We start from the raw sequence: 27554 nt of genomic DNA, 5'->3' as shown, positions 1-27554 counted from the left end.
TTCAAACTGGAAGTGCATCACAGGAGACACAAATAGAGTTCAAAGACCTGGCAGGTTTTGACATTCCACAAAATCAGTTTCATTTCCTTAGAACTTTGTAACTTGTATTTGTTTGCACCAATATAATGTATAATGCGAGGTAGGAAACGGTTAAAAATCAGTTTTTAACAGGTGTACTTGTTCAGCCATGTTAGTCACATTTACAGTTTAAACTTTACAGCTATCAATCTGACTGTAGGGATTGGAAGGAATGCTACTGAGGTTAACATTAACATTAAATTAATTTAATGTTATCATTTTTTGGTTTATGAATATTACCATTTTGTGCATTTTATTCTTTCTTTCGCATTGCTTGGTTGGTTGACATCCGCCTCAGTGTCGACCAACCAATCGAGACAGGAAGGAAACAGGAAGTCTTGGGTTACTAAATGGAAGTTCTTAAATACTCTGGCAAACTAAATACATGAAGTGTGTGATTTAAAAAATCACCAGTTGCATTTATTGTATGCAACTGTTGCACACAATAACTAGCATTGTAGGCAATGTTAGTTATGTATGGTGACTATAGAGATGTTTTTGTTGTTTTATAATCAGTCAAGATTTACTTATTCAAATCAAGCAAGTAAATCTCATTTACTTATTTACTTACTGAGCATTTACTTCCTATATGTAAATGCTCAGACAGCAGGAGCATTTAGATATCAGGAATCATATGTCAACATAAGTGAGTCACTAAATTAAACCAAATGTAACAAAGTCAAGTTTTTATAAGGTCCTTCAAAACAACAAAACTTCTGTAGGAAGGAAGCATCATTGGCAAAGGAAACATAACAAGTTAGCAGAGATAGATTAAAACGATGTTAATCAGACAGTTGATTGTGCAATTTTAGTAGTATTAAACAAAATTCAAGTCTACGTTTATGCTCTAAAAATGTAATTAAATCATATATTCAACACAAAAACCATAAAGGGGGAACTTATAGATGAATTGTCATATAAAGCAGATGTTTTAGCAATCATCATATATTCAACACAAAAACCATAAAGGGGGAACTTATAGATGAATTGTCATATAAAGCAGATGGTTTAGCAATCATGGATCAAACAATGGATTTATTTATATTTGAGACATTTTGGCAGAAATTAATATTCAGTTTCCCCTTCTTTATCTAAATTCCACACAATCACCAACCATTTGACCTGAGAGCTTTTATCAACACTTGTTCTCAGTGTGTGTGTGTGTGAGATTTTGGTACAATCCAATAAAGTGTCCATGCTTGGGACACCGCAGACACAGTGTTATTGCGTGAGATATCTCTGGTGAGAGTGTTTTCCACTATAGTTGTTTGGGTTGGCGCTGGTACAGATACGTTATGTGTGGACTAATCACTCAGCCCGGCGATCAGTAGGCATATCCTGGCATTGTCTTGCTGAGTTGTGTTTGATGGTGTCAGTCTGCAGGCACCACATTGCAGACAGAATGATATTCCTTCTTGACATAACCTGGTGAGGGGGGTGGCCTTCAGGGAAACCCCTCAAGAGCTGGGCGGGGGTACAGTCTGTGTTATAAACCAAATCTCCTACAGTAGCTGCAAATCTTTATGTTCCCACCAAAGCAGTTCTTGACCATCACAATATCTCTTGATCATGTAACGTCTGAATGTGTTTTTTTTTTCTCTTGTTCTGAATTTTGTTTTCCCTTTCTGGGCGTCTGGAGCAATGGAGGTAGGACTAGTTTGAGAATTGAGGAAGAGCTTGTTAACCAAACCTGCAAATTTGTTAATAATTAAGGAATGTCAATAATGTAATTAACTGTGATGGTTACTTCTATGTTTTTAATTCAGTTGCACATGAAGAGGCATCTGCAAGGAATTTTTGTTTTCCTGCAGCTTACAGGTGTATATCTATCAAGTTTTACATTTCTGTTAACTCTCACTTTCCATAAAATAGCCCGCATTTAATGTTGCACATTGCTATTTTCATACTCATTGGATATTGTTGTGTCCAGCTTGTGTGGCAAGCATAACTGGGAGATGCAGTCTTTTCGGACGACATCATATTTACACTTTTGATGGGGTTATATATGAGTTTCCAGGAGATTGCAGTTACCTTCTGGCTGGGGACTGCAACCATCACTCCTTCACTCTGCTGGGTGAGTAACATGAAGAAAATTAATTTAAGTTAACAATTAAGTTTAATGCCCTTCCACTAAAATCTAGCATTCATTTTCTGTTGTTTAATTGATAGTGTTATATTAGACATTACTTGCTACAGAATGTATGGTAAAAAATGTGTTTTTATTTAGGAACCCTCATTATTAGCTTTAAATTCCAATGCCATTCTTTTTATGCAGATGCAGCTGTATCACCCATGTAAACATATGCTTTGAATCGCTACAGGTGATTTTCAAAATGGCAAAAGGACAGGAATAACATTGTTTCTGGGGGATGTCTTCGAGTTGCACCTATCTGTAGATGGACAGCTTTCACAAGGAGGAAAAAGGTGAAAAAATAATAAAGATTAAACACACAAAAAAATCATCAAATCATTGATAATGACAGAAATTAATTTTCCTTTTCACAGACTGTCTCTTCCCTATGCATCTCATGCTGTGTTTGTGGGCTCAGAGCTTGGGTTTTATAAACTCTGGAGCGAAGAGTTTGGCTTCGCTGTCACCATTGATAATGCGGCCAACATCGCCGTGACTATGACTAAACTCCACTCCAATCGCACCTGTGGCCTCTGTGGCAACTTTAATGCAATCCCATCTGATGAATACACTGCTCAGGAGGGTAGGTGCATTGAGAGAAATACTTTGTAAGTGCATATCAGTAAATTAGAATAGTGATATAAATTTTGTCTGCGATGGACTGGCGACCTGTCCAGGGTATACCCCGCCTCTCGCCCGAAACATTCGCTGGAGATAGGCACTAGCACCCCTCCTGACCCCAAGGGTGTAAGAAAATGGATGGATGGTATAAATTTTGTTTCATGCAATAGTTTGAAATTAGGAGAAGTGGAATTTGGGTTTTCATGAGCTGCAAACAAAATCAGCAAAATTAACAAAAATAAATACATGAAATATATCAGTATGTATAACAAATCTACTCATTATATGAGTCTCTTTTTTTGATGAACCAGTGGAATAAGCACATTTTTGTTGATATTCTATTTAATTGAAAGTCACCTGTATGTCAGGGAGTTTTGGAGCTGAACAAGAGAGAGTTCAATATTCCTCGAATTTAGGAAATGAGTTGAATCACCAGAACTCAGCAACAGGAAGAGTAGCCATTGAGTACAGGAAAAGATAACAGGATTAAAGCAAGCAAAGACATTTGTGGTAGGATGAGATTAAGGAGAATCTGTCATCTCTTATGTGTGTCATTGTTCATGTTTGTGTGCTTTCAGGATTTCTGACAGAGGACAGTTATGATTTTGCAAACTCCTGGGCTGTGAAGGGAGCTGACCAGGCTTGTCGACGCGTCTCAGATCCCACTCAATCCTGTAACAGTACAAAGGGAACTGCAGCGGTAACAGACAATTAACACTAACATGAGCAGTTCTAAGAATATTAAAGTATATCTGATTTTAAATCTTGATGTTAAGAGGAAAGTGGAAAGACAACAGAAAGGTCTAACAATATCTGAACTTCCCCACATGATTATGTCTTTCCCTTTTTAAATTCCTTCTTCTATTGCAAAATTCAGAAAGTGTACATCACTTCAGAAGACATGATCTGACTTTTACTTGTCAGATCCCGACTGACAAATCATCGTCATTACTAACAAAGCATTATAACCCATTTTGGAGAAAATGACTGATGGTGTTTTAAATGGAGTTTAAATAAATGACGATAATGGACTAAGTGTTCAGTACAATGTCATTATCTAACATCAGATTTGTGAAGTAGATCATTTCACTCAAGTCACTCATTTCATTAGAATAATTTCACTCAAAAATTAAGTGTTGCAATATCCCAACAGTATATAGCACATCTTATGTTTGTGTTTTTGGCTGTCACTCCAGTGCCTTACAGAGAATGTACAATTTCTGCCAAAGATAAAAAAGACAAGATTTTGTTAGTAACTAATGTAACAAATAAATTGGTAAATGAAAGCCTTAGTGATGTGTCGGTCGCTAACGATCCGGCTCTAAGAGCCGGCTCTTTGAAGTGAACGATTGGAACAGGCTCCACAATGGGAGCCGTTTTAGGATCCTATTTGGGAGCCGGGTTTTTTTCTACAGTATATCGCTGTCTCTCCGCCTCCCTGTCGTTCTGCTTGTGCTCTGCAAGTGCCAGAGCCGATCGTTTTTCCCCACTTCGTTTTTTTTGTTTGTCCTGCGGTGCCTCGCTGTCTCTCCCCCCCTTCTCCCTCTCCTTGCGCGTTTTGCTCTTCTGCCAGTGCTAGAGCGGAGAGTTTTTCTTCCCTCGGTTGGTCCACTGCCCTCATGTCAAGCGTGTGCTCCACACATCTGACCAATCACATATAGTTTCAATTAATAATGTGGCGGGAAAACACTGAAAAAAAAGTTTATCTCCACTTTTTTTGTGGAAACGGCAGGCAATTGGCCAAGCTGTATAGCGTTCGTCGGCAGGTGTTTATGTACAGACACTCACTCAGCGGTCAAGAAGCACGCACGACAGAAAGAAGGGGAGTCAGTGTGAGAACTGAATAGGTGAAAATAAATGAGTGACAGAAAACGGAGCAAGATTTGGACTCATTTTAATGCTACATCAAGCTCCAGGGCAGAGTGCAGACTGTGCAAAGTCAGCATTTCCTATCGTGCAGACTCGACAAACAACCTGCACAGGCACATGCGGACATCACACGCATTGGTATTGCTATAGCATTGTTATGCGGCATATTTACTCATCATAAGTGCTTAACAATGTCAATAATGAAACAAATATTATAAAATTAGGTTTAAGCTATTAATTAATTAATAATGTCAAAAATATATATGGGGAGCCGTTTGGGAGCCGAAAGAGCCGGCTCTCCACAGTAAGAAGAGCCATTAAAGCCGCATCTTGAAAAGGAGCCGAAAATCCCATCACTGGAAAGCCTTAATTGCATGAAGCCTAAAACATAAGAAGTATGTGTAGTTTTTCCATTCAAACAGGAAGAGTTGATCATTTACATGTCTATTTGTGCAGGTATTGTCCAGCTGCAGCGTGCTGCAGACCTCTAGTGTGTTTCTCCACTGCTCCCACCTGGTCTCTCCCGATGCGTTCCTGTCCCTGTGTCAGGCAGAGGCCTGCTACTGTGACCAGAAAAATCCAGAAGACTGCTCCTGTCCTTTCTTACTGGAATACGCTCGTACATGCCATGCTCATGGGATACTCCTGCACGGCTGGGTGGAAGAGAGCCAGTGCTGTAAGTTTGTTAAATCTGGAAAAAACGTAATAAAAAAGTTTGTAAAGTAAAACATGCCATGTGTTTTTGCAGTTCCCAAGTGTCCAATTGGCATGCAGTACAGTGAATGCGCCAAACCCTGTTCTACAACCTGCCACAGTCTCAACATACAGGAGGTCTGCAAGGAGGAATGTGTGGATGGCTGTACATGCCCCAGTAAGCTCTCACTGACTAAATATAACTCTTCCCTTAGCTGTAGTGTTGCCAGCAGTAACATGGCATGTGCATGTGTTTCAGCTGGAAAGGTTTTGGATGGGAATCGCTGTGTGGAGGTATCTCAATGTTCCTGCACACACATGGGGAGACATTTCCCCCCAGGATCTACCATTTCTCAGGACTGTAATACATGGTGAGAAGCAGTAGCCATGCACAGATTTGCATGTGCATAAAAAGTAAAGCATCCAAATGAGCTACGCCTCAAATATTTTATCTGCCACTCTAGTGTGTGCCGCCACGGGTCCTGGGAATGTACCAATGAAGGCTGCCCCGGTGAGACACGTGTCCAGCACCACATTCAGGCATGTTGTTGACATTCTGTGGAGCCAATTTCAGGTGTTGAATCTTCTTTTTTTGTGTAGGTGAGTGTTTAGTTGTTGGGCAGTCTCACTTCAAGTCTTTTGACAACAAATTTTTCACCTTTACTGGTCACTGTCAGTATCTCCTGGCAAAGGATTGCACAAATAACGGGTTTTCTGTCATCATTGAGAATGTGCAGGTAATTCTTGATTTTACGCTTTTTATTTGATATTTTTAGCTGTAATGCAACGTTCGCCTGACAAAAACAGGTTTGAATAGTTTGAAGCATTTTTTGGTTGCTTTATGTCCCAGTGTGCAGATGATCAGGATGCTGTGTGCACACGTTCAGTGACACTCAGTCTGCCCTCTCTGGAGAACATGACAGTGAAGCTGAAGCATGGAGGAGTTGTGTCTGTCAACAGTATGGACATCCAGACCCCAATGAATCATGGTGTGTATTTTTGGTATATGGGTGAAAAACTGCATTTTACAATCAATCAAATTATACTGTATTGTTGTGTGGTGAAACATTTGCCCAATTACAAATTTCTTTTGATTATTCTTTTCTGTCAAACTTAAATGTTTCAGATCATCATAATCATCATCATCATCAAAAAATAACTAAAATCAAACAAAGATTCTCTGAGTAAATACAAAATGCTGTTTAAATCAGTGTTTTTTGTTTAATAAAGGAAAGGCTCCAAACCTAACCTGCTCCTACGTGAGAAAGTAATTACTTAGAGTGACCCAGTAGCCCACTTGGCCACTCTATGTGCTTTTGTTGGTGCCATTTTACATCTAATGTCTTTCTTAAAATTGAATCAGAAATGTTGACTTTAACTAAGGTCTTTGTGGATGAGTCATTAATGTATTTCTGGAATAATTTTGATCGGCCAGCCCCCAGAAGGCTCACAAACATTTCCTTTCTATACAATGGTTCTCACTGTGGTTCACTTGAGTCCCAGAGCCTTTGAGATGGCTTTGTAACTTTTTCTAGTGTGTTAGATGGTGGCTTTATTTCTCATCTGTTTTTTGTTTTTTTTTATCAAGACTTTATATGTGTGGTTTCTTGAGATATTTTAGCCTACCTCATTTTGTCAGACAGGTGCCACTACTTAAGCTTGATTTTACAGGTCAGATCATAATCAGACAACCTATTTTTTATTTACTTTTTGTCATATATCACTCATGCTCAGTGTAAAAGCAAATTGCACTCTTTTTCAGCATATATGTTTCCCCATGTATTTTTTGCTTTTTATTCTGATTTGTCACACATTTGCATTTTTTATGTAATTATTAGAAGGTATATGTATTCTGTGTCATAGCCAATCAACATGCTTCAGATACATGGGGATTTTTTCCATTCTGGGACAAACTTTGGGAGTAACATTAGTTCAAAACTGTAGGCCTACATTTATTTTGAATTCGCATTTACACTTGGTTATGTATGCAATCTTACAGGCCATCTGCATATTGCCAGATCGGCTCAGTCTTCTGTTCGAGTGAGGTTTGGTGATGACCTTCGATTGGACTGGGACGGTCGGGGTCGTGTTCTTCTGAAGGTTGGATTATAGATGTTTTCAGTGATAATGCTGTAGTAAAGTTTCAAACAGCCAACAGTACTGAATCCTGTAAACCTTTCCCAGCTGGGGCCACGATGGACAGGGCAGACATGTGGTCTGTGTGGGAACTACAATGGAAACCATGGTGATGACTTCTTGTCTGGTTCTGGGCTGGTTGAAGCAAGTCCCCAGGCTTTTGGGCAGGCCTGGAGGATCAATGGCGATTGTGAATCCACTCACAAGCATGACACTGATCCATGTGCAACAAATCCCAAAAGAGGTATCATCTGCACATCCATTGAATCCCGTTGTATTAAAAATAACAAATATCAACATATGTTCATCTGGCCCTTCCAGTGCGTTATGCAGAAGAGGCGTGTGCAGTGATCATGTCAGATGTGTTCAGCTCGTGCCATTTTCTGGTGAATCCTGCTCCATTCCAGCGGTTTTGTCGGTATGACGTGTGCGCTTGTGGAGACGGTGAGCAGTGCCTCTGCTCGGTTCTGTCTGCTTATGCAGCCGCCTGCTCTGCAAAAGGAGTGCTGCTCAACTGGAGATCCCATTCACTCTGTGGTAACTTTCATTTTGAACTCACTTTCCAGTTATTCAAAGTTGTCTCTAAGACAAACATTTGATTTAATGCTTGTTTTGGATCCTTTTTGAAACTGAAAGAGCAATGTTTTTGACACTGTCATATACAGTAACTCTGTTGTTTAATTCTCAGACGTCACACAACCACAAAATACATTTTGATGTCTCTGTGTTTGAAGTTGACTTATCTTTTTGCAGATGCAAAAATCCTTTTTCTAAAAACAAATATTATTTGCAGTCAAATAGTCTAACTTATAGGTCCTAATAGGTTCTTCAACCACATTTTCATGGAGTCTAACAGCTGAATGTAGATCTGAAATACATTATTTATTCACAAAATTCATCTCTTTTGTCACCAAGAACTGTGTTTGTTTATGTTGACAGGAAGTTGGTCAAAGGAAGCTACCACAAGCTTAAACCGTCTTACAGTCTATGATCAAAAGACGTCCAACTGAGTAACTCAGCTATTACAACTTCGATGGAGTTTGGCTGATTTTAAAAATTATTTAAAAATTTTCATCCATCAGCACATGTGCATCCATCCATGCAAGATTAGGACATTGTAACACAGTAATAGTCAGCGTATACAGTGAATTTTTGAACAACTTTTACATAAAAATCAACACGCTTTTAATGGCACTTTCACTGTTTAAACTCCTGTGTTAAAATGGAGATAGGAAAAAATGTAAACTAACCAAGAATTTATAATAAATTTCCATTTGATCTGATGTTCTCAGAGATGGAGTGTCATGGAGGTCAGCTGTACGAGGCCTGTGGAAGTACATGTGAGCGAACATGCCGCTCTCTCTCGGGTGCTGAGCCTGGCTGTGAGGGAGAGAGAGTGTGTGAGGAGGGCTGTTTCTGTCCAGCTGGGAAATACCTGAGCCCTTCTGGTGAGTGTGTGACTGTGGACATGTGCCCCTGCCTACACGATGGACAGCTGTATCAGCCCAGTGACGTCTATGCCGATCACAACAGCATTTGGTATGTGACTCCATCTGCAGTTGCAGAAAATGGTCTGAGAAGATGCATGATTCTATTGCATTACCATAATTGGTGTTTATATTTGACCCTGCAGCTACTGTGAGAATGGGGCCATGCGGTGCAGCTCCACAGAGATGACATCATTTCTTTCTGACCTCTTCTATGATGATGACACAGTGCCATCAAGAGGTACTATCTTATATTCCTTCTGTTTTTGCTAGTTATAGTCATGCACTTCTTTATTAGTCAACATGTTTTTGGGAGTCACTCTTTTATTTTTTCTCATGATACAACAAAAATTGAGAATTATTTGGTGTAGATAATGAACTTTTGTTTGCAGAGCGACGGTCAGCCCAGTGCCCTCCTCCCCTTGTTCATTCAGAGTGTAGTTCAGGTGAAAGGGGGCTGGAGTGTGCCAGAACCTGCCAGAATTTGGACCTACCATGTGTGAGTCTTGCCTGCATCCCTGGCTGCCTTTGTCCACCCGGCACAGTAAGTGGTGTGTTTGCTTTTTGTTCGTTAAACACTTAAAAAGAGCAAAGAGATTGACTGATGGATTGATTTCAGGTACGCCATCGCAGAGACTGCATCCAACCAGAGCAGTGTCCCTGTTACCATAACAACAGGCCGTACTCTGCAGGACGGAGTATCACCGTTGACTGCAACACCTGGTAAAATGGCAATTGGCAAATAACAAGGAAACCTTAAGCAGTTTGCCTGACATGTTTCTCCTATATTTTCCAGTGTGTGTGAGAACAGGAAGTGGCGCTGCACACAGAAACTGTGTGATGGTGTGTGCCGCACCGTGGGGGAGGGGCATTACATCACATTTGATGGCCTTAAGTACTCCTTTCCTGGCCTATGCCAATATGTCCTGGTTCAGGTATAAAGCAAACAGATCTGCAGAGTCCCACTCCAGATTGCTGTGTAAGCTGGTTCTTAGTAAATTTGTATTGATTAGTATGTTTTCTCCACCTATCCTATGTGAAAAGGATATGTGTCACGCAGAGGAAGGCTCCTTCAGAGTGCTGGTGGAGAATGAGGCATGTGGAATTGTCGGGCATCGTTGTGCAAAAGCTGTCACTATCTTCTACCATGGCGGCTTGATTGTAATGCAGGATGGAGAGGTAATACACAAGCAGTCCAAACTGTTAATTCTACTTATATATAGAATTATTTAGGGTGGTATTAACATTGACCTGGAAAAAAGCCAAATTGTGTCTTTTCTTTCCCTCTCTCTGTATGCTGCCTGTCTTGGCCAAGTCTCTCTTGTAAAAGCAATCTTTTGAACTCAATGGGAGAAACCTGGCTAAATAAAGGTTATTATTATAATTACATATAATCATTTTTTTTCATTTATAGCTTCCTTAAATTTTGAAGCAAACAAGTTTATTTTTGTCAAGAATCTCATGCATTGTTTTGCAGAAGTATTTAGAACTCGCACACCTTTTCACAATTAATCACATTACATATAAATTTAAAGTGATTGACCAATATAAAGTAGAGCTTGGTTTTTGTTTTACAAATAAAAATCAGAAAAATGTTGCATTCATTTGCATAAAGGGCCAATGTGTCTCTTGACCACTGGCAAGACTATAGAACTTATCTGCATGCTCAGGAGGTAATACACCCACTTGACTCAGGTGTGTTGGAACAGGAATACATCTAAAAGTTGAGGAACACTGAACTAGAGTTTGACACTTCTAACTAAACCACCTCACAGTGTCTCTGGGGGTCTGTTTGGAGTCACTTAGAAAACCAAACCACAGTATGATGCTGCCACCATGTTTCACATGTAGATGGTGCATTCAAGGTGATGTGCAATGCTACTTTTTGGCCACACATTCCATTTTGCATATAAGATTAAAGCTAGGTTGTGGCTTGTACCATATGTACCGTTTTATTTTCACTACACAGTTTAGTGTCACTTTAAGTTGTTCTACTACAAAGCATTCCCAGTGAAATACAAGTGATTGTGTGTTTTTAATGATAGAAAAATGAGTATTTTTTTGTTCTACAGGTATGAGCACTTTGGCAAGGCATTGCACATGCAAAAAACACAAACCTTATAATGTGCAAAACCCACTACATTCATATCTACCTCATTATATAAAACTTTTTGGTTACTTTTCAATATATTTACTCATAACATTAAATACATTCCTATTACTTCAATTTTCTTCAGCCCCTTTGCAAATATCCCAACCAAGGTACTTCAGACATGACCTCTGTATGTCCTATATGCATCCATCCAGGTGACGATGAAGACGCCTGTGCTGCAAAGTTCCCAAGTGGAGATTATCAGATCTGGTCAATTTTATACCGTCATGTTGGGGAAACACATCTCCCTTAGCTGGGACAGAGGAACTCGCCTCCTTGTTCACATCTCAGCTTCCTACAGGGTACTACCGCGTTAGTCTAACTCCAGTTTGAACTGATTTACTCACATCTGTTTAATTAATACAATTTTCTTTGTCATGATTACTTTGTCATGTGAAGGGTCGTGTCTGTGGTCTGTGTGGGAATTTTGATGGAAATGTCAACAATGATTTGATGAGCAGTAACAACCAGATGGAGGTGGATGCCTCACACTTTGGCAATTCCTGGAAAGTCATTCCCAGCTGTGCTGATGTAACTGAGGTAATTTTGAGGGGTTTTACACTATTTCTGCACATGTACAGTCTGTATGTTAATAACTCAATGGTTTACAATCCATCTAAATTAACCTAAAGGAGTATGCTTTCCGGTTGAAAGAAAATTAACATACTAAGCTTCCCAAGATACTTGCTGTTACATTGCAAAACTTTAAGTATTCCCTTCTACCAGTCAATGAATACAATTAATAAACAAAGTAATAAATGCTGCTGATGTATGTCTCCTTTTGGATATTCAGATGCCAGCTCCTTGCAGTGATAACATTGTAAAGTTGGTTACAGTGGAGCAATCGTGTCGTGTGATTACTGGTCCACTCTTCAAAGAATGCAACAGCCAGGTATGTAAAAGTAATAGCTCCAAAGTTGCTCATCAACACTTCCTTCCTCTAATGTTCATTCTGTTGTCTCCAGGTGGATGCAGAGGCTTATGTAGAGATGTGTGTTGAGGCAGCCTGCTCATGCTCGTCTGTGGGGGATTGTGCATGTTTCTGTGACGCCATTGCTGCTTACGCTCAGGCTTGTTCAGAGAAGGGAGTGTCTGTCATGTGGAGATCCAATGAACTTTGCCGTGAGTGATCAAATCAAACTGATAATACATGTCCTCATTTTTTATTTTTTAAAAATAGAGGTTTATTATAGAAGCTGACAAGAGATTGGATAAGCTGAATATAATCTTTTTGACATGATTTTTATTTTTTTTTATTTCTACTAATTTTTATTTGTGTCGTCTTTGTCAATCTAATTCCATTTGTATAATGTTTTTTAGGCGTTTTTAATTTTTTTGTTGCTGATTTCAATCAATCTGCAAAACATAGATATCAAAGTTTGTTTTGACTATCTTTAGACTAGAACATCAAATTTAGAATCTTATCTTTTTGACTAAGTCACTAAAATGAAGTTGTTTAACTAAAGTTGTTTCACTAAATCCTAGCTATGAGCTGTGAAGAGCTGAACCCTAAGCTCGCAGGTACAAGGGAGGAGTTGTGCCAGTGGAGGTATAACACCTGCGGACTTGCCTGTCCAATTACCTGCCAGCATCCAGATCCCCTCCACTGTTCACTGATGTGTGTGGAAGGCTGCCATGCTTACTGCCCACCAGGTGCCAAGACACAAAATACAACTATTTTACAATCAAACATACAACGATATTGATAGTGTAATTTAGTGTCAGTCTAAACTTAATCTGTTTAGGTCAAATTCTTGATGAGGTGGCAATGCAATGCGTAGATCCCTCTCAGTGTCAGGTTTGTATCCACGAGGGTCAGAGGATATCCCATGGGAACAAGGTCATCCTGAATCATGACGACCCAACACACTGCAAAATATGGTAATGTACAGAATAACAAATAGTTTTATAAAATGGAACCAAAGTGTGGTTAATTTAAAGTCAATCTATTTTTTCCTATAAAAGCCACTGTGAGAACAACACTCTCAGCTGTGAAGACTGCACCTCCCTCAACATGTTGTCCACTCCCACACCAACACCGAGTTACGGCACTTTTACCACGATGCCTTTCACCACCTTGATGCCTGAGGGCATGTGTGACCGTGCAATGGATCTGGCTTTCTTACTGGATGGATCAGAAGCACTGACTGAAGATGAATTTCAGGCCACCAAGGAATTCATAGTCGGAGTGGTTGAACGTTTCCGTATGGGCTCAGCTCACACTAGAGCCACAGTGCTGCTTTACCACTCTGGAGTTAAAACATATGACCTGCAGGTACAGTAGCAAATATTGACCATGTGTGACCTTACACAAATGAATCACTGATGGCTTTAGGAATAATAAAAAGGCAGTGTTATATTACATCAAATTATAACTCAAACATTTTTTATGTTTTTATGCTAGTGTTATTAGCAAATTTGTAAGATAGAAATTGCTGATGGAATGAAAGGAAGCAGAATAATTTGAAAAGTGCAAAACAGTAAAAATACTGATAGAGCAAAAAATCTTGAAGTACAAAAAGATACTGACTTGCAGAAGCTGAAACTAAAGCTAAAGACTTCTGAAGTAACTGAAGTCGAAGCAGACCAATCATCTCAACGTGTTGTTAAGAATCAGTATAACAGAATAAAACAAAAGCAAAATAGCTACATTTTTACACCTACTGGCATAGCTAAGTATTATCACATTAACATGTTAAAAACCCAGAATCGGAAAGCCAACAAATGAAGGTAGTGTTAAAATCAATTTAAATTGCTAATATGCTAAAAGTTATGTTTCCAACTAATACGGATGAATCTTCTCAAATTAAAATATTAAAGAAAGGTTTTATTTAGTTCAGTAGTTCAATTCAAAACATAAAGCTCATAGATTTTACTCATAAGTGTCTATTTCTATCCATTTTGATGGTTATGGCTTGATGGTTATGGAAGCCTGTGCTGTCCCTGCACAGTCAAGTGATGTACCAACGGTTATAACCAAAGAAGCTGGCTGTTCACAGAAGGCTGTATAAAACCATCTGAAAAGTTTTTTTTTTTTTAGAAGAAAAACGTGTGATAGACAAAGCAGCACAAGCAACAAGTATAACTACAATCTCTCAAAATGCATTAGAGGAGCCACATCCTCAAGAGATGCCCCAACTTTATATGAAGACACTTTTCAATAGAATGACATATAAAACATTCAGACTTGGTTGCCTCATGCTTGTTTCTTATGCTTTTTGAAACCTATAGGTTCAGAAGTGGCTGTTTAAGAAGACTGTGCGTGAGCTTCATTACACAGGGGGAGATGCAGCGTTCTTGGACGAAGCTGTCAAGTATCTTGCCATTAACATCTATGACAAGAACAAGCGTGACAATGCTGGCCGTGTAGCAATTATTCTGACCGCTAGTGGTAACCCTCGTCCCGTCCGTGCCATCGTGAAGATGCTCCGTAAGAAAGCCATCACCACCTTGACAGTGGCGCTTGGTCCTGGTGTCAACATGGGTCAGATTAATGACATCACCAAGGCCAACCCAGACAACAGGGCCTATGTCCTAAGCAGCACAGGTGAACTGTCTGATCGTCTATTGGAGTTAACAGATTACCTTTGCACCTTGGGGATGGAGCCAGAGATGCCAAAACCTACACCAAGTAAAGCCCGTCGGGCCTCTCCCACCACTTCCCCTGTGTCTTATGTGAAAACAACACCTGCACAACATGTACCCAGCACTCTGGCATCCACTGCACCCTCTGGCCTGCCTCCTGCAGCCACAATACCACCATACCACCCTCCAGCCACAGATGTGACATTCATCATAGAAGGTTCTGATACTGTTGGTGAGGCCAACTTCAATAAGTCTCTAATATTTCTGGAGGAAGTCATCTCTCAGTTGACAGAAAAGGAAGAGTTTATCAGCATCACAGTGATCCAGTATTCTATAACAGTCACTGTGGAAATCAGCCGCTGGGAGCTGAGGCAGCAGAGAGAGCACCTGCTGCAACGACTGCGGCAGATTCGTTGGAGAGGAGGAAGCAAGACAAACACCGGAGCAGCTGTCACCACGACTCTTCAGGAAATGGCTACAATTCATCCTCCTCATGTTCCTGCCCCACCTCAACTCGTTTTTCTTGTAACTGAAAATCCCCCCACTGATACAGTGACACGCCCACCAACTACTAGCACTCAAACACGTGTGTATCCCATCGGTGTTGGACCAAAGGTGCATGAAACAGATTTGGTGCAATTCAGCCACCCTCAGCGTCCGATGATGGTTGAGGACTACAGCCGTTTGACGTCTCTAGTCCATCGTGTGGTCAACATCACACAGACCACAGTCAGGCCCCTCTCTCCTACGTTGCCACCCCTCATCGTCCCAACTCACTCCACTCTGCCACTCACAGGTAGTATCATAAACTGGCTAATTTTCAAGTATCTTTCCAGTAGAGGTCTATCAGCCACATTAATATAACAATGTATCATCACACAGTGCCATGCAAGAAGCCTCTTGATGTTATGTTCCTGTTAAAGGCCGGAGAGCAGTTTGAGGACATGAAGACCTTTGTCAAGACTTTTATTAGTAATTCTGATATAGGTGGGTGTGACACATTCCTTCAGTACATGCAGAGATAACTGTTATCATAACAGTCTGTTATCAAAGTTTGTCCTCTTTAGAAACATTTTAAAACATCTGATTACTTAAAATGCACAGGTTAAATAATCTCTAGAAACAATAAATAACTTTACTGTATATCTGTAATTTTGAATAACTAGGTTTTATTGAACAAATTGTGAAAGGAAATTATTTTCAAAACTATTTTCAGTAGTTGAAAATTTATGAAGGGCTATGTATTTCCAGGATGCCAAACATTAATAGATGTACAATTACTCAACCTAACATTCCTACCATGTCTTTTTAGAACCTCAATCAAATTTAAAGATCTAGCACGTGATATGATTTTCTTTCAAATTATACATACCCAGTTCTTAAATTATAATTGACATAGTCTGGGTAAATAATATTACACTTTACAAAAAAACATCTACAATTGCAATAAACACACATGGAATACTATGCTGTTATTTTGTTCCTTTTATTTATTGTTTTCAAATTTGTGAGTCTAAATCCTTGTTTTGAGTTATTTTCCTCAATTTATTTGTCATGATTGAATGTAGTCCAACTATTGTAGTACTTCGGAACAAACTGTAATGTGTTTAAACAGAAAAAGGGTAATTATGTAAATGTCTCACTGTTTTTTTCCATGCGCAGGGCCAGGTGGCACTCAGGTGAGCTTAATTCAGTATGGAGACATAAACACAGCTGAGTTCATGTGGAACAGTCATCAAAGCAAGTCAGACCTTCTGAAGCAGGTGGAAGGCATCCCAACCAGGACTGCTGGAGCTCCAGCATTAGGTAATTAACATTAATCTCTGTGCTGTCATGAGGACATTGGTTTCCTCATGGAACCATTGTTTGACATCTGAGGGTTTTGGAGGTAACTGGAAACAGGTCAAGCTGGATGTACACTAACTGTTCCTTCCATTTGCAGGGTCAGCTGTAAAATTCGCTGTGCAGGCATCCATCTCATCTGTCAGCGGTGGGAGAGTAGGTGTCCCGAAGGTAGTCGTGATGGTGATGACAGAAAAATCAACTGATGATATTAAAGAGGCAGCTAATGAGGCATTTGCAGCAGGTAACCTGGCTACTATTAAAACAGTTAAAATCTTCCTGACATGACAGAGTCTCACTGCTTGTAGTTACTTTCCAGGTGTGTCAGTGTTCCCCATTGGAGTTGGGCCAAACTATGACAGCAATGACCTTAGTGTTCTCGGTCACCACGGCAACCAAGACAATACTCTGCATCTAAACAACATGGACCAGTTAAGAATATTTTTAACTCTGGACAAAAGCTACACGGAGAGAATCTGCAGAGGTGCCCACTAAGCATGAACAGTTTTCTCTTTTTTGTAGAAAATAAGCCTGCATTTTAGATTATAGTAATAACTAAAGGCAGTAATAAAAATGTGCTTGGTTATTTTTAGCTGGTCCACCAGGACTGTGTGTTGATGATAACGGAAATGAGAGGAAGGTTTGTAATATGGCTGGATCGTTTTCAAAGCCAATTTACAATTACTTGTAATCATTTCTGTAATCAGTCGTCTGTTTGTTGCAGCCTGGTGAATCGTGGCTGCTTGACGATGGCTGCCATTCTGTCTTGTGCCACCCCAGTGGAGCGGTGACGGTTCAGAATCACAAAATCAGTTGTGACAGACTGGAGCCGCCAGCATGCAGAAACAACATGCCCCCTGTCAGAGTAGAGGAGGCCTGTGGCTGCCGCTGGGAATGTCCTTGTATGTGTAATAAAGAACTTGCACGTTGATATTTTGCCTCTCTGTATAACAAGCACATCATTTCCCACCTGCTAACTGTTAATAAAAAGGGCAAGCATCCCAGGCCAAATTGGACCATATATTTGACTCCTTCCCCTTTTCCCTTGTGTGTGTATATAGGCATATGTATGGGCAGCTCCACAAACCATGTAGTGAGGTTCGATGGCCTGGCTCTCAGGTTGGAAGGAGAGGGATTGTGCTCCTATACACTTCTAACGGTCAGTAAAGGCAACAGCGAAGGCTCAGAGGTCAAACTTCACACCGGACCTTGTCAAGACTCAGCAAAATACAGCCAGATCTGCATGAAATCCATGGAGGTGACCCATGGACCATACACACTGCTGCTGAAGGATGACATTACGGTAATCTGTACAGTATGTGTTTGAAATAGTTAGAACAACTCTTTTTCTCAATTTTTTTCAAGTTAAAACAGAAACTATTTTATTTGGGTTTACGTGTTGTATAGACAAAGGAATGTATAATTATGTAGAAAATGGAAAATGATGCATGGCTTTCAAAACTATGCATTAATAACAGAATCAATCTGTGTTATTGATTCTGACTTCAAGAAAATAATCAGTTTTTGTAGTTTATCAAAATGTTTGCACTTCCTGCAAAAGCTCTTATTTGCTCTCTCCACAAACAGGCCATGATTGGTCGAGAAGAGCTTGCCTTGCCTTGGCGACATTCTGGTCTGGAGGTGGTGCGCTACGGAGGAGTGATGCTGCAGCTGAAATCAGATCAAGGCTACGTTTTGACTTTTACCCCTCAAAGCAATGAATTTACCATCACCTTGCTCAGTTCGGAAACCAGTGGGCACACTGCTGGACTCTGCGGTAACAGAACCGGCGAGCCATTTGCTCACAGCTTTATGCAAACTATCGGAAGCGAAAAGTGTGTCTTCCTGTCCCTTTTGGTTTTGGCCGTGTTACTTTTGAGCTGTGTTGTCTATACCTTTCTCACAGGTGCATGTGGGGAGGCGAAGGTTAATGTCCTGTCTTTCCGTAATGGCAGCACAACCACCGACCAGCCGGCCTTCATCTCGGACTGGACTGTGGCCGGAGATGGTGGTGTGTGTTTGCCCAAACGGAAGGCGGTGTGCGTGTCTGGAGTGGCGATGGGATGTCAAGCCTTACGTTCTGAGGTGTTTGAAAAATGCCACGCCTATATTGCTGTCCAGGTTTTCCTCATCAAGTGTGAAGAGCAGGCGTGTGATGAGTCAGATGTGTGTGAGATAATATCAGCCTATGCACGCCTCTGTAAACAAAGTGGTGTGTGTGTGGATTGGAGGAGCCCTCATCTTTGCCGTAAGTCACTGTGCATAACCCTTAGTTTACTACAAACATCTTAACTCTTGGAGGTGGATCCTAACTCCTTCTTCTGTTCTGTTGTGCAGCACTGCATTGTCCAAACGCTATGGAGTATGATGCATGTTGGACAGGATGTGTGGAGGACTGTGGCAGTATACAGGCATTGCCAGGCGACTGGTCGACTACCCGGCACAACGAGTCATCATGTATGGCGACACCTACTGAGGGCTGCTTCTGCACTGGAGGGACGGTTTTGCATCACGGAAAATGCGTTTCTCCGGAATCCTGCAGACAGTGTGTGGATCATCAAGGACACACATATGCGGTGAGACATGAAGGACTGAAAGCCCAAGAAGAATCAGAGATCGTTAAGATATTATGGTAAAACTGGACAAAATGTTTAGTAATCATTGGAATCCCTGTTTTAATGTGTGCAATATTGTAGTTGTAAAGGAAAGCTCAAACTAAGATAGGGAAAAGCATAATTGCCCAGTTGGATGAAAATAGATGCCTTTCTTGTCCAAAACTTGAAGGAATGTGCTGGTGGATTGAAAAGACGCCATTGAAAAGTTCTGAAGATGACAATCAACAAACATTTGTTTGATTGCAATTGATATAGTAACCACAATATTCACCCATAATACTGTAATTGCATCTTTTCATAATATTTGTGCACCAGTGGAATATAAGGTAGTGTTACAGAAAAGCTCACATCCCAAATGTGTGATCCTACTGCCCTCTGCTGTTTATTTCTAAATGGAAAGGAAACATGTTTTCCCTCTGTTTAAACAGCATATGCAGAGTTGGGTGCCAGATGACAACCCATGTTTGATTTGCATGTGTTTGGACCAGCAACATATCAACTGCACTGCCAGACCATGCAATGATGTCAAAGGTTCTTATTTACTTTTACTCCCACTTGCTTCATCAGCTAAACTTTTGTCAGCCTTTTAAATTAGCATGGGTGTGTGTTTAGCTCCAGTGTGCGGACCTTGCGAGATCCTGCAGGAGAAGAAAGAATCCAAGTGCTGCCCTGAGTACGAGTGCGGTATGTATGGATATTCATGTATATAAAAATATGTTAATGTTTTTATTTCAACATGGGATCTTACAGTAGCTTTTCAAAGTAAGAGAAGTAGAGCAGATACACTTTTGAAAACAGTAGTGGAATCCCAAAAATATCAAACTTTTCTGTGAAGTGTATGAATAGTTAAGACCTTTCTAGAATTACTAATATTTAATGATGAATTAATTATGAAATATCCCATAAATAATATGGTTTATACTAATGTATTAACTGCTGACCTCAGTCTCACCTTGTGACCTCAGTGTGTGATCTGGTGAACTGTGATCTGCCTGATGTCCCTCGCTGTGAGGACGGTCAAACAGTGGTTCTGAAAAACCCCGGCGAATGCCAGCCTATTCATGAGTGCGGTAGGCTGATGGTCTCTTTTACAATGCATGCAAGCATTAAACAGATGACGCTCTAGGTGTGATTTTTTTGTTATGCCACATTTCTCTTTCTCTGATCTAGTGTGCAAAAAGGAAGAGTGTTCCCAACAAGACCCCCCTGACTGTCCAGCCCACCGCCAGCTGTCCACAAAAAAGACAAAGTGCTGTGACTCCTTTGAATGTACATGTAACTGCCAGAACTCCACCCACTCCTGCCCCACTGGGTTTGTCACATCGTCCTTTACCAATGACTGCGCTTGCACAGAAATCCTCTGCCAACCTGACAAGGTGAGTTCTCTGAATGTGGCACTCCTGGACACACTGGAGAATTCATTTACTGTGTGGCCAATGTGTGTCTCCAGGTGTGTGTAGTCGGTGGAGTGGTTCATCCAGTGGGCAGTGAGTGGGAGGAAGGATGCGAGAAGTGTCGATGCACAGAGCTGCAGGACAGAGACACATCGCTCCATGTCGCCCAGTGCAGCCCACCTGTCTGCAATCGGAACTGTCCTGTGGTCAGGCAGCACTAAATGTGAAAAATATGCACAGTTATTGAATGTTTTCTAAAAATGTTTAACACATTTCAGGGATCTACATACACTGAGAGAAAAGGGAGTTGCTGTGGAGACTGTACACCAGCCAGCTGCATAGAGACTGAGGGAGCAATGCGAGGGGACACAGTCATTGGAGGAAAGCTCAGAAGGGTATGTAGGTTGCTTAAATACTTTATAAAACTGTGCTTTTTTGTCTTTCTACCTAAAAGAATCAGTGGTGTCCCCCAAAAATAACGCAGAATATTTTGATTGGTTTGCTTCACTTTCTCTGAATGTAGGTGGGTGAGAAGTGGCTGTCTGCACATGATAAATGTGTCGAAAATGAGTGTAGGAAAGTGAAAGACGAGGTGTTTATCTCTACAACAAATGTCAGCTGTGGCAGTATGGAGACTACAAGCTGTCCGCTGGGAAGTGAGCTTCGCTGTGACACTCAGGACTGCTGCCCCCGCTGCCACTGTGGTAAACACACCCATACACACGCACACATACACGCCAACATTGGCAGAAAACATGAGTTAGAACTTTGATCATCTATGAAATTGTACATGAATGACTTGTGTAGCTGATGTAAACAGGGTTTGAGGCTAAAAAGGTCTTAAAATTGAATGACATTTAAAAACTAGAAAATTTCTTAAGACATTTAAACTGGGCCTGCCAAAGTATGCCCGTCGGTTGGAACCCAGCGTTCTGATGCTAAACATCAGCATCAATGCTAAAGTAAGACACAATGTACTCAATAACATGTGGAGAGTCACAAGCATGTTGAGTAACATGGACTTACTCCATTCAGTATGTTAAAATTAGTGTGCAAGCTAAAAATAGCCAAAATGCTAATGTTAGCCTAAATGGTGCCAGTGGCATGTGAGGTATAACTAACTAGCATATTGTCTTACATTGACTTCCTCCATTCAGTGTGCTAAACGTGGCTAATAAATAAATAAAATAGCTAAAAAGCTTATTTTTGGGAGAAAGCTAAAGCTAATGTGGGCAGTGGGTGAACTGTTAATGTTTGTGCTAATGTTAATGCACTGCCTTCTGATTTTTACTTTTACATGTCTTACCACCAAATTCATTATTGTTTATAAAACATAAGCTCTTTTGAAATGCTGCTTATCTGCTTAGACACAAGAAATGTATAGTTTGAAAATTTAGAAAAAGTAAAAATCAGATGTTTACTTCGTGGCACTTGGTTACCAGGAAACGTGCTAATCTCTTAGCAACAGATTAACAACAAATATTGTTATTGTTCACAAACCATAAGATTTCATCTACTCTTTTGAAATACTACTTATCTTATAACAAGAATTGTGCTGTTAGTGAATTTTTCAGAAAAGTGATTTTTTTGTTTTTGTCATAGTTGGTTAATATATTATAAAACAGACATTCAACACTAAACTAAAAATTTGGTTTATACTTCGTGGAAGTTCGTTACCAGAATAAAATGCTTGTTTCTTAACACCAAATTAAGAAACAATATTATTGTTTATAAAACATAAGCTCTTTTGAAATGCTGGTTTTCTGCTTAGACACAAGAAATTGACAGTTTGTAAATTTTGCAAAATTACAATTCAGATGTTTACGTCATAGGACGTGGTTACCACAAAACGTACTCAACTCTTGGCAACAGATTAACAACAAATATGTTATTGTTCAAAAACCATAAGATTTATTCTGCTCTTTTGAAATACTACTTATCTTATAATTACGGAGCCCTCTAGGGGACATGGGGATTTTTTTTCTTTTGCGTTACCTCGCAATACTTTTGCGTTACCTCGCAAAACTTTTGCGTTACCTCACAATACTTTTGCGTTCCCTCGCAAAACCTTTTGCGTTCCCTCGCAAAAGTTTTGCGAGGTAAAGCAAAAGTTTTGCGAGGGAACGCAAAAGGTTTTGCGAGGGAACGCAAAAGAAAAAAAATTCCCCATGTCCCCTAGAGGGCTCCGTATATAATAAGAATTGGAACTCTACTTTGAAATATTATTTTTAAATTCAGCCACATTGAAGGGTGTTAGATCTTTAGTGGCCTGTTAAAAGTAATTTCACAGAAACTTAGCAGGATTTGAATTCAGACTTTAACAACAACACAACTTTTTTTTTTTATCCAGAGGTATACTTGCTGGTGTGATCATTGTCTCTTAGTTTTGCTTGAGCTTAAAGTCCCAACTGATAGCCCGACATTCTCTTTAAGATTTTCTAATAGAAAGCAGAATTCATGCCTCCATAATATATGGCAAGTGGTCTAAGTCATGAAACAATAAGATCATCACACTACTAGCACTCGTTTGATTAATGGTGTAATACTCTTTTTCTGAATTACTATCAGTTTTAAACCAGATGTAATGGAACAGCGTACATACAGCCTATGTTTGTCAGTAAAGAAAAATCTTTTTATTTATATGATTGTGAAACGGCATTGCAGCATGTTATATTTAATAAGGTTTAACTGGAAAGCAGGGATTTTAGTATATTAATACTGGGTTTGAAAATTAAGGTTATGCTCATTAAATTTATGTACCTTCGGTGTAAAAGAACACTAAATTGCACATCAAATTAGCTGTTTTTCGTCATCTTGCATAAGATATATATTTGGTTGTAATTTTCAAGTCACTAAGTTAATTTAAGTTATTTTTAATTCATGTATGTTAAAAACGTAAATGGTCTTAAATATCTTCTTAAAATATTTAACTTACTGAAACTTGCCTGGTTAAATTGCAGTTGCACACGGTGTCCTGCAGATGTCTCCATTACATTGCTGCATTCTTAAAGCCAGTTATCCTGATTTGACCTCTTAAATAGCTTTTACAGATCAAGCTAGGTAACTTAGAGTCCTTATAAATTGACAGAGTTGACATAACATTCAGAGAACTGAAAAAAAAAATGCTTTTCTGCTCTTCTCTCGCCAGCACGAATGGATGCTTGTGTTCTCAATCACACTGTGATAGGGGTAAGTCATCCACAGCAATAAAATGTGGACAGCGCTTTCTGTACTCTGGTTTTAAATACTGTATGTATATTTATGAAGGCAGGCGAAAGAGTGATGGTGGATATGTGCACACACTGTGAGTGCACAGTGGAGAACGGAGCAGTGAAGAAATACAAACTGTCATGCAAGCAAGCCAGCTGTCCATCCTGCCCGAGGGTAACTCCTTACGTCATCATTTTCCATTTTGACCATCACTGTTTCCCGTCCTCTACATAACTTATTAATAAACTCAAATGTCCATCGCTTTCATAAGAGGTGCTCTTAGGTTCTGACTACATTTCCTCTCTGCTCATCATTAAACAGAGGCTCCCCTTAACGTTCTTTTATGTCATTGAAATAACAGCTAACAATTTATTTTTTTTGCAAGGGATACGCAATGCAGAAGGAGGAAGACAGTTGCTGTGGGCGCTGTGTTGCCACTGCCTGCTTCATACAGAAGCCAGATGGAAAACTTACCAGTCTGCAAGTGGGTATTATATGGAGAAGATGGCGTCGATACATGTGCTACATAGTATATAATAAACAAAAAAATGTTTAGATAAAGTTTTGTTTGTTAAAACCTTTTTCTTTAACACATTTTGAATTTGGATGTTTTTCCCCACCACTTTGTCACTAGCACCTGGAAAAACAAGTCAAAGAGGAGAATGGAAGAGAGATAATTCACAGTAAAACTGGCAGTCCCCATAGGTTAAATGCACCTACTTAATCTCTCCAGCTCAATTTGCTATAATGAGTTGTTTACTCAAAACATTGCTTTATGTGTTTTCCAAAGTTATAGTAGAAAACTGCTCTCCTGACTATTTTATGCTTGTCAGCATGGATTTAACTCATGTCTGAAAGTTGAATTCACTCATATTTTTAAGGCAGCTTTTGGACTTTTGTTTATAGGTTAAAGGGCTTAAAATTTATTACAGTGCTGTAGTCGTGTGTCCATTATGATTTCCTAAATTTTTATACCCAGAGCTCGATATCTCAGCTTCACAATTTGTTGTGCACATTTCCTCTGCCCTGCAGAATTGTGCTCTTTATTTAATTTATGTTTACTGACTTCTAAAGTTCAGCTCCTTGTCATTAACTACTGTCTGCGTCAGTTGTACAACTTCCATTAAAATCACATTGCAACTAAAAGTAGTTCATCAACCTACTACAGCCTTCTTAATGTTAATGTTAATGTTCTACAGCCTTCTTATCTGTTAAGTTTTACATTTACAATAGAAATTATTTTATTGTCGGTAAAAAAACAAACAAACAGGAAAAACAGTTAAGCTTTGTCTTTGCTCCATCATAAGTCAGATGTGGAGACGTCCTGGTCTTCTTCCTGTGATAATGCACTAGAATGGGACAGAAAACAGACTGTCTCATTCCAGTGCATCACAGGGGTTAAAGTTTAAAACAGCAGCAAAAACAGCCAAACTTCCAAATCTGAATCTACGTGTGAAAATGGGGATGACTTGCTTCTTCAGGACAGAGACTACTTGCATTATTGGTGAAGTCATGAAAAAATTCTGAAAGAGAATGTCCTGTCCTGTAACAGGCTTGTGTTAAGGCTCAGGACATCGCAATGATCCAAAGCACATCAGCAAGCAAACAACATAAAGATTTTGGAGTGACCCAGACTCAAGTCCGCTGTTCAAGCGAAAAAAACCCCCCAAAACAACAACAACTTCAGTTTGGGTAAAATAAGACAATACTGCATAGAAGAGTTGGCCAAAATTCTTCTAGCATGAGTGACAAATAACTTATTACATACATAATTAGGGTTTAAACAACTTTTACCCTCAATGTAAAAAAAATCGTCCTATAGCGACTGCTATTTTCTGTTTGATTTACAGTCTGACCCTACAGTCTGATAATAAAATTTGTTTAGATGATCTGAAATATTTAATTCTGACAAAAAAAGCTAAAAACAAAGGAATATGTAGGGGGTCACATTTTTGTTTCATGCCACCATGGCTTCTCCTGCAAGCCACCTTTCTTCCCATTCTTCACATAAATTTAAAGAAATAAAACATCCTTAAGGGTGTAGGTAACAAGCACATGAACTGTTTATAGGAAAGGACGTGAATCAAAACGCCTGATCTTATATGCATCTGTGATAAACTTATCAGGTCAACTCAACCCATGAGGATGGCTGTTACTTGTATGCTTGTGGTGTGAACAGCAGAGGAGATCTTGTCCTGGAGACCAAACAGACCACCTGCCCTCCTTTTAACCGCCAAGCCTGCCTAGATCAAGGGGTACAGCTCCCTGACCTTTTATTACGCAATTACTTTTCCTTTCTCAACACTAAGTTATATTCAGATGTTTTACTTGTGTGTTGTCTTTGACAGGGCAAAGTCAGCCAAATTGGTAAAACCTGCTGTGAGACTTGTAAGTGATTCTTTTTCAAGACTGGATTATTATGAGAAAATTTGAATGATCAGATTTAAAAAACAAAAACAAATGCATGCACACAGGTAATGAGCCAGAGTGCCGCAGGACAGCGGGAACACTCAACTATGTCAAAGTGGATGACTGCCAATCAGAGCAACAGATTGAGCTGCACTACTGTGAGGTGAGACAGCGTAGACAGATTTAACATTCTGCCCTTGGTTTGGCCTTTAAAGTTAAATTTTTTTTTCTTTCGCCCTTCCACCTGTTCAGTCTGGCCTGTGGTGCTTATGCATGAGTCAATCCTGTTTATCTGTCTGTCTGTCTTTCAGGGCAAATGTCGCAGCAAATCTATGTACTCCCTGCAGAGTGCTGCCGTAGAGCAGGAGTGTGTGTGTTGTGCAGCCGTGAAGACAGAGCCTCTCAGCGTGCCCGTCTTGTGCGCCAATGGCACGCGCAGCCACCACACTGTCCAGTCTGTAACTACATGCGACTGTGTGTCCAAACATTGCAACTAGAGAGACAATAACAGTTTGCTAAATGTAGATGCTTTGTGTGTAACCAAGCAAAATGTACCCATCGAGAAACACAAATACTATACCAATAAAACAAACCTCAGTTTCTGCAAGTTTAGCTTGTTGCATTGTGCATTCTTTTTAAAAATATGTTTGTAAAAGTTGATGCTGGGAGTTTTTATAAGCTTCCATCGTTAGAGGTGCCTGATATTTCAACCAACATCCATCCATTGACTTTACCCGCTTGTCCTTGCAGGATTGCGGGGGTAATAGTGCCGTTCTCCAGGGGTCATTGGACAATAGACTTTGTACACTCTGGATTGGTTGCTATTCCATCACAAGGGAACAGAGAGACACAGAGGAAAAACAACATTCATGCACAAATTTAAATCTAAGAAAAATTCAGAGTAATCACACAGCTATGTTTTTGTATCTTTGGGACAAAGCCTACACATGGAATGGGAGAACATGCAAACTTCATGCAGAAAGAAGCTAATATTGCAGACCAGGACAGTGCTACCAACTAAGCTACTGTACAGTCCTGTCTGTAGTATTATTTTTACTTAAGATGATTTTAATTTGGTCAAATAAACATCCCAACACAGAAGTGGTAAAGGCTTACTACAATCTTTAAACTGAAGTTTTTACATTCAAATATATTGTACTTCCAATCACATTTAATAGAAACCCTGGTGAAGTTGTGTAAAAGGTTTTCTAATAAATGTTATAGTGGTGTTATCTCTCACTGAAATATTTAGAAAAGTACAGCAAATGGTAACTAGTTGCCATAACAAAAGCTTTGTTGGTCATGCCATCACAAATGTAGACATGCAGAGTT

At 39.8% G+C, this 27554-nt stretch overlaps 1 protein-coding gene across 1 annotated transcript; it reads left to right on the top strand.

The window, feature by feature from the left end:
* The first annotated feature begins 1619 nt into the window (after positions 1-1619).
* On the top strand, positions 1620-26834 carry vwf (von Willebrand factor). Its single transcript, XM_005802036.3, has 53 exons — positions 1620-1725; positions 1845-1896; positions 2009-2152; positions 2400-2502; positions 2584-2792; positions 3409-3530; positions 5156-5375; positions 5448-5570; positions 5652-5763; positions 5857-5903; positions 5993-6129; positions 6243-6381; positions 7392-7492; positions 7577-7772; positions 7850-8065; positions 8821-9067; positions 9162-9256; positions 9408-9559; positions 9635-9738; positions 9812-9950; positions 10060-10194; positions 11323-11469; positions 11567-11707; positions 11961-12059; positions 12133-12289; positions 12653-12820; positions 12913-13048; positions 13133-13442; positions 14399-15548; positions 15635-15739; positions 16415-16558; positions 16695-16838; positions 16914-17078; positions 17188-17234; positions 17319-17496; positions 17656-17897; positions 18182-18371; positions 18501-18842; positions 18932-19170; positions 19638-19740; positions 19822-19893; positions 20175-20279; positions 20380-20585; positions 20660-20809; positions 20882-20998; positions 21127-21307; positions 23752-23792; positions 23871-23987; positions 24199-24297; positions 25940-26068; positions 26162-26201; positions 26288-26385; positions 26534-26834. Exons 1-53 carry the CDS (start codon positions 1720-1722, stop codon positions 26717-26719), a joined length of 8547 nt encoding a protein of 2848 aa, XP_005802093.3. The 5' UTR covers positions 1620-1719; the 3' UTR covers positions 26720-26834.
* The last annotated feature ends 720 nt before the right edge of the window (positions 26835-27554 follow it).

The sequence above is a fragment of the Xiphophorus maculatus genome, chromosome 2 (genome assembly GCF_002775205.1).
Source record: "Xiphophorus maculatus strain JP 163 A chromosome 2, X_maculatus-5.0-male, whole genome shotgun sequence".
NCBI classification, from domain to species: Eukaryota; Metazoa; Chordata; class Actinopteri; order Cyprinodontiformes; family Poeciliidae; genus Xiphophorus; species Xiphophorus maculatus.
This window is presented reverse-complemented; position numbering and strand designations above follow the sequence as displayed.

Bases quoted from the DNA above. Each gene is read 5' to 3' on its own strand.
- vwf (XM_005802036.3), top strand. The intron at 6,382-7,391 runs GTGTGTATTTTT...GCAATCTTACAG, and splicing joins CCAGACCCCAATGAATCATG to GCCATCTGCATATTGCCAGA. The intron at 7,773-7,849 runs GTATCATCTGCA...TGGCCCTTCCAG, and splicing joins TGCAACAAATCCCAAAAGAG to TGCGTTATGCAGAAGAGGCG.